The sequence below is a fragment of the Silene latifolia genome, chromosome 9, assembly GCF_048544455.1.
Source record: "Silene latifolia isolate original U9 population chromosome 9, ASM4854445v1, whole genome shotgun sequence".
Taxonomy (NCBI): Eukaryota; Viridiplantae; Streptophyta; class Magnoliopsida; order Caryophyllales; family Caryophyllaceae; genus Silene; species Silene latifolia.
The window spans coordinates 44,020,118-44,027,697 of record NC_133534.1 but is presented as its reverse complement, the minus strand read 5'-3'; the positions used below and the strand labels follow the sequence as shown (position 1 = coordinate 44,027,697).

The 7,580-nt window shown below is 41.7% G+C and overlaps 1 protein-coding gene across 1 annotated transcript; it reads left to right on the top strand.

The window, feature by feature from the left end:
- The first annotated feature begins 5,036 nt into the window (after window positions 1–5,036).
- Window positions 5,037–7,580, top strand: LOC141600947 (uncharacterized). The gene has a single exon (XM_074421205.1). The coding sequence runs from the start codon at window positions 5,037–5,039 to the stop codon at window positions 7,578–7,580; it is 2,544 nt and encodes an 847-aa protein (XP_074277306.1).

Below are 7,580 nucleotides of genomic sequence, written 5' to 3'. Positions count from 1 at the left end.
TCATAAAGATCAGGCTGTACTGTCAAATCTCCCACAGCATCCCCTCTCTGTATCATATATATCCCAAACCTCCCCACCTCATCTCTCAACCTCATCAAAGATAGAGTTGTACACAAGGAATGTACACTCTTCCTACTCAAAGCATCTGCAACAACATTGGCTTTCCCTTCATGGTAGATAATATCCATGTCATAATCGCAATCAGCACCATCCACCTCCTCTGTCTCATGTTCAACTCCTTTTGAGTGAAGATGTACTTGAGACTCTTGTGATCCAAAAATACCTTAAAGGTCGCCCCATAAAGGTAATGTCTCCAAATCTTGAGAGCAAACACCACTGCACCCAACTCTAGATCATGTGTAGGGTAGTTCTCCTCATACGGCTTCAATTGCCTAGAAACATAGGCAATCACCTTACCGTTCTGCATCAACACACATCCCAACCCATTCTTTGAGGAATCTGTATAAACCTCAAAGTTCTCGATCCCTTCAGGCAATGCTAAGATAGGAGCTATGGTCAAACGCTCCTTTAATGTTTGGAATGCCGTCTCACAACTCTCATCCCAACGAAACCTGTTCTCTTTCCTCATCAAAGCTGTCATAGGTCTAGCTATCTTGGAGAAATCTTTCACGAACCGTCTGTAGTATCCAGCTAAACCCAAGAAACTCCTGATCTCAGCAACATTCTTTGGTGCTTCCCACTTTGTCACTGCCTCAATCTTTGCCGGATCCATAGCTACTCCCTCCTTAGAGATCACATGCCCTAGAAAAGCAACTTTCTCTAACCAGAACTCACACTTGAACAGCTTAGCATATAACTCATGCTCCCTCAAAGTCTGCAACACAATCCTCAGATGCTCCTCATGCTCCTCCTTAGTCTTGGAGTAGACTAAGATGTCATCGATAAACACCACCACAAACTTGTCCAAAAACTGTCTGAAGATTCTGTTCATCAAGTCCATAAACACAGCCGGTGTATTAGATAACCCAAACGGCATCACCACGTACTCATAATGACTATACCTCGACGTGAAAGCTGTCTTTGGTATATCCACCTCTCTAATCTTCACCTGATGGTACCCCGACCTCAAATCAATCTTGTAAAAGACTGATGCACCACTCAACTGATCAAATAGGTCATCTATCCTTGGCAAAGGATACTTGTTCTTCACCGTCACTCGGTTCAGCTCTCTGTAGTCTATGCACAACCTCAAACTCTCATCTTTCTTCTTCACAAAAAGAATTGGTACTCCCCACGACGATACACTAGGTCTAATATATCCCTTCTCTATCAGATCATCTAACTGTTTCCTGAGCTCCTCCATCTCTTTAGGACCCATCCAGTACGGTGCCTTAGAGATTGGCCCCGTCCCCGGTTTCAACTCAACTGTGAAATCTATCTCCCTCTTCGGTGACAACCCCAGAATCTCCTCTGGAAAGACATCTGCAAACTCTCCCACCACCGGTATCTGATCAACTATCGGACTCTCTATCCGGTCATCTCTCACATGGCATAAGATCAAAGGGCATCCCTTCCTCAGATAAGACTTCAAGGTGACAGCTGCAATCAACTTAACTTTGGGTTTGATCACAAACCCACGATAAGACACACTAACACCCTTAGGACCTCTCAAAGACACTTTATTTTGATGACAGTCTATCTTAGCTTTATACTTTCCCAACCAATCCATCCCAACTATCATCTCAAAACCGTCAGAAGGAAACTCTAGCAAGTCTACAGGTAGACCAACTTGCCCAACTATCATAGACACATCTCTATACAACCTCCCACATGATACAGACTCACCCGAAGGTATAAAAACTTTCTCACTTACAGACTCATATACCCTCAAACCCAACCGTTTAACATGACTCAAAGATACAAACGACTGAGACGCCCCCGAATCAAACAAAACAAAGGTATGAATACCATTAACAAGAAAAGTACCAGTGATAACATGTGCATCATCCTCAGCTGCTTTCTTGTCCATCATGAACAAACTTTCCATTTGGTCTTCCGTCCACCTCCCGGACAAGATCTTGGTGATGTGGTCGGCTTAGCACCCGGACCCTCGTTGTTGTTGTTGTTCGTAGCTGGTTTCTGATAAGAATTACCGCCATTGCGGTTACCTCCACCATGATAGCTCTGACTTCCCCGGTTAGACCATGACCCAGACGGTCTATTGCTCGCATAACTCGTGTCTTTGGTCCCCGAGAATAGCTTCCCGAGCCAATCCCCGAAAAGCTCCCCGGTACACTCGTGCACTCATGTCTCTTGTGGCCTACACCGTCACCCAAAAGCAAATCATCCCCCAACTACCACTACTACTCACACGGCCACGCCCAAAGGAAGCCCCAAAGATCGAACCCTGACCCAGAAGAAAACCCTCTAGCTTGATTGTGGTTGCCTTTCTTGTGACTAGATTGGCCACCACCCTCACTCTCAGCCTTTCTTTTCTCAACACCCACTCTCTCCTGAGCCATCTCCACCAACCTCTCAGCTCTCCCAGCCCTCTCATAAGCTTCCTTAACGTCAGTAAGGACTCCCACGGGTAGCTTATCCATGATCTTATGGGTCAACCTCCTCTCAAACCTTAGCTCCAGGTTCTCCTCACTCAAACCCATATCCTCAGCATACCTAGACTTCCCATTAAACTGCTTGTATTACTCAGCAACTGACATATCAGATGTCATCTTAAACCCATCAAACTCCTCTCTCAGCTTACTCATCACATGCTCCGGTACAAACTCCTTCTTCATAGCCCTCCGAGTTGTAGAAGTATTTTATTTATGTGCAATTTGTTGCTGACACATGTTTTTAGAGCTACTTGGTCATTTGTTAGGATGGAGTAATAAGGGGCGTTAGTCTTCTTTGGTTACTCTTATCCTTTGTTGGCCTTGTGTGATTGTGTTTTATGAGATATGCTAATGGCCAAGTGTGGGGAGGAGGTGTGATGTTGAGGATTGATATATCTATTTGGTCGTCTGGCGTTTTTCTCCATTGAGGTTTGTTCTCCTTTTCCCTTTATTGTGTCCTTGCAACATTGAGGACAATGTTTCATTCAAGTGTGGGGAGGGAGAATCGTTCCGATTTGTAGTTATTTGTCCTTGTATTGTGTGCTTTTATTTCAGTTATTTATTTAAACAAAAAAAAAAATTGAAAAATGAAAAAAAAGTGAAAAAGAAAAAAGAATGGATCCCGGCTAGGTGAAAACCCGAAAGGGCGCCTAGGCAAGATTGGGATGTGGCCGAGGACGGAGTGAAAACCCGAAAGGGCGCTCCGGGTAAAATGAAGAATCGAGTTGCGTGCCACTGAGAGTAGAGTGAGTTTGAAAAAAAAAAGATAAGCTAGAGTGAAAACCCGCAAGGGCGGGCGCTCTAGGCAAAATGAGAGATTTAGGTAAAAGAAAAGAATTCTTACAATACTGTTCTATCTCTCCTTGTTGTGTTGAAGACCGTATGGTAAGAGTTTCATTGCGTTTTGTTAGCTTCCTTATACTTCTGTGGATCGGTGTTGGTATGAGCTTGTATATATCCTTTGAGTTTACTCGAGGACGAGTAAAGATCCAAGTGTGGGGAAGTTGATGAGACGGATTTACTACGGTATATAAGTGTTACTTTATGTGAGTATTTGGTGAATAAGTGGAGTTTTAGACGAGTAATTGTAATAATTCTCATTTATCATATTAATGATATATTTGGAAAATAAGTGAGTTGTGTAGTGTCTTTGGGCCGTTTTTATAAGAAGGCTACTACATAGATTTGGGGCAACTTGGATGAAGAGCATGTGGACTACGTTGACTTTGGGCTAGCATGAAGACAAGGAGACAACCAAACATGGCCTTGTCTCTTTGTTCCAACAAACCTTCATCAATATGGAAAAGCCCACAGAAGAATGAAGAAACACGGAACTGCGTTATTGGACCAGAAAGTGGCACGGGTCGCGGGTCAGGCCGCGGGTCGCCCGTGTCGCATCAGACTGGAGTCAATTTCGTGTATTATTGGCTTGTTTCCTAATTTCGCTTAGTCTAATGTTACGATTACTATTGGTTATTATTTCGATTATTATTAGATATTATTATTAGGTTAAGGAGGAAGTTCATATCATTCATATTATCATTCAATAAGTATAATTTGGGAAAAAACTCTCTTAGAACCCTAATTGCTTTTGCTTAGAAATTATGAGGAACTAATCCTCCCTTTCTTGGATCAACAATTGAAGCTATCGACTAATTAATTGTGAGATTGTTCATTCTTTCTTTATTTCTCAAGTATTGTTTATGTCTCTTGCTCTAATTTTATGATTATTGTTTCTTTTGCTGATCTGATCAATTGGTAATTGTTTACTTTAATCTATTGCATGTTTAGAAATTGAATCCGTAATTGTTCAATTAATCTAGACTAAAGTAGCAAACTTTACCCTAATAATTCGTATGCGTTTCATCGTTATTAGGACGAAGTAGAGACTAGATATATAATTCGAATCGTTAACCGCGTGTGTTAAAGATCGTTATCTTTATTGTTACCTTGGATTGTTAATGCTGTTGTTGGATTAAATCTAGACGCTTGGCTTAGATTATTCAATAATTAGGGTCTTCTAATATCGCGTTTCGAGTTAGTTGACTAAACTTAAGAGGAAGGGGAAACTTGTATTTCCACAATAGAGTACTTGAGAGTAATTGAATTAAAGACAATCGAAGACCAATTAGTTTGTTGATAGTGGATGTTTGTTGAACCAGGACCTTTAATCATCTGAATTAATCATTTTTAATATTTTGTCTTATTAGTCATTAGCTTATTCAATCAACAAAACCCCCCTATTATTGTTACTTGTACTCTTTACTTTCTACACATTAATTACATCGTCTTCCCAGTGGATTCGACACCCGACTTACCTCTACTATATAGTTAAGGTAATAGGACTTTATTACTTATTTTTGGGAGCATACGACTTCGGCTCACCAAATTTTGGCGCCGTTGCCGGGGAAGGCAATAGTTAATTTGTGTGTTTTGTAGTATAGAGTCTTAGTTTTGTTTATGCATAATACTCGTTCTACTAACCATCCACTCGAGCCTTACAACTCAGAGATTGAGCGGACACTTTTCAGGTTGAAGCATATCAGTGGGAGCCAGTTACTTGTTTTCGAGCACCCAGATTCTGAGAAGGATATACACTCTGATTCAGATACTGCGGAAATTCCTGTTACTACTGAGAATATGGCCCGAGAGACCCGTACATTAAAGGAGCTCACAGCTCCAAATCTTGCTGTTCAGCCATTATGCATCACTTTTCCAGCATTGGATGATGGAGTTACCTTTGAACTCAAATCTGGATTGATACATCAATTACCGAGTTTCAGCGGGACGAGTATTGAGGATCCGAATAAGCATCTTTCGGACTTTCATATTGTGTGCACCGGTATGAAGCCAGTTGATGTCACAGATGAGCAATTAAAATTGAGAGCCTTTCCTTTCTCCTTGAAAGGCAATGCGAGAGACTGGTTAATAAACTATCTACCACCGGCGAGTATCACTACTTGGATTGGTATGAAGAAAGCATTCTTGGAGAAGTATTTTCCTCCCTCTCGATCAGCTCAATTGAAAAGAGCCATCAGTAATATTGAGCAGCAAGATGGAGAAACTTTGTACGAGTACCTTGAAAAGTTTAAGCAGTTATGTGCCAGTTGCCCCTACCATGGTTACTCCGAACATGATCTCATAATGTACTTTTGTGGTGGACTGAACCAAGATGACCGCCGTATGATTCATTCTGCTTGTGGAGGAAATATAGCCAACAAGAATCCAGATGAAGCTTGGGAAGTTATCACAGAGCTAGCTGAGACCTCTAGACAGTTTGAGAGAAGACCTTCACGGAGAGGAGTGAGTGCTATGGGTGTTAATCCTGGCTTGGAGGAAAAGGTTGATAATATTGCTTCCACACTCCGTGATATGTTATCTGGCAGACAAATGGCTGTTATTTGTGGTATATGCTCTACTAAGGGTCATCCTAGCGATTTGTGCCCTCAAATGCAAGAGAGTGATTCTCAGACGGTGAATGGTGTATGGGAGAGTATTCCAAACAAGAAATGGGATCCATACTCTAATACTTATAATGAAGGATGGAAAGCTCATCCCAACTTCCGTTGGGGAAATTCTCAAGCTAACCCATCATCTGGCCCTCCTAGAGGTCAGTTTATTATGCGACCACAAGAGCAACCCTCCGTACCTCAGGCACCACCACAAGCTACACCGAGCTCATCAATGTCTACCGAGGACATGATTCGGGCTCTTACCATCAGTGTCACTCAAGATAGAGCAGAAAATAAGCAAAATTTCAAGAATCTTGAGAATCAAGTTAGTCAATTGGCTACTGCGGTCAATCGGTTGGAAGCTAAACAATCAGGTACTTTACCATCTCAGACAGTTTTGAATCCTAGAGAGAATGTGAGTGCTGTGTCATTGAGAAATGGTAGACAATTGGTGGAAATTGAAAAGCCAAAAGCTAAGCCTAAGGTGGTGACTATTCAAGAAGAAGAGGAGTTAGTGGTGGAAGATGATAAGTTACTGAAAGATGGAGGAGAAGAAGATGCATCTAATTCAAAGGAGGTGACACCATCCATGCCTTCATATGAGCCACTGCCACCTTTTCCCGAGGCTTTGAATGACACAAGGAAGAAGGAGCCTGACACTGATATTTACGAAACCTTTCGTAAATGCGAGGTAAATATTCCTTTACTTGAGTTGATTAAGAGTGTTCCTAGGTATGCAAAGTTTTTAAAAGAACTTTGTACAATTAAAAGAAATCAAAAGGAACGTAGTTTGAAAAAGCCAAAGGGTAAAGCTAGTGAATTTGTGTCGGCGTTGTTTAAGAGTAAGACCCCTCCTAAGTGTAGTGATCCAGGTGTCTTTACTATACCTTGCACTATAGGTGATACACGGTTTGAAAGAGCCATGTTAGATCTAGGAGCGTCGATAAATGTCATTCCCTTCCATGTTTATGAGTCTCTTAAGCTTGGTCCTTTAAAGAGTACTAGGGTGGTAGTCCAACTTGCTAATAGGTCTAGTGTTCACCCTAGGGGAGTAGTAGAGAATGTAATGGTTAAGGTAGATCGGCTTGCTTTTCCTGCTGATTTCTATGTTTTGGATATGGCACGGGAGGTCGATGGAGTCCCAATTTTATTGGGTCGACCATTCTTAAAGACCGCAGGAACTCGAATTGATGTTCCAAATGGTTCCTTGACTATGGAGTTTAATGGGAGGGTGGTTAAATTTGAAATTAATCCACCTAATTTGACTAGCTCTGCGGTTTATTCTCTTTGTGCTATTGCTACTAACCATACTTCTATGAGAAGCCGGAAGCCACCACTTTCGAGCAAAGATTGTGAGATTTTGCAGGACTCCCCACCTGGAGAGGAGAAAAGGTGTATCCTTTTATGGGAGAATCTTAAAGATGCTGAGGCTGGTAAAAGGAAGGGTAAGACTTGGTTTGATAAACTAATTCGCCGGAAGGGCTCCGGTAAAGCAACACAAGTCATATATATCAAATCAAGTAGTGTTCACTCCGTTCCATTGGTAAGATAA

Excerpts from the sequence above, each read along its gene's own strand:
- LOC141600947 (XM_074421205.1), top strand. The coding sequence starts at position 5,037 with ATGCATAATACTCGTTCTACTAACCATCCACTCGAGCCTTACAACTCA.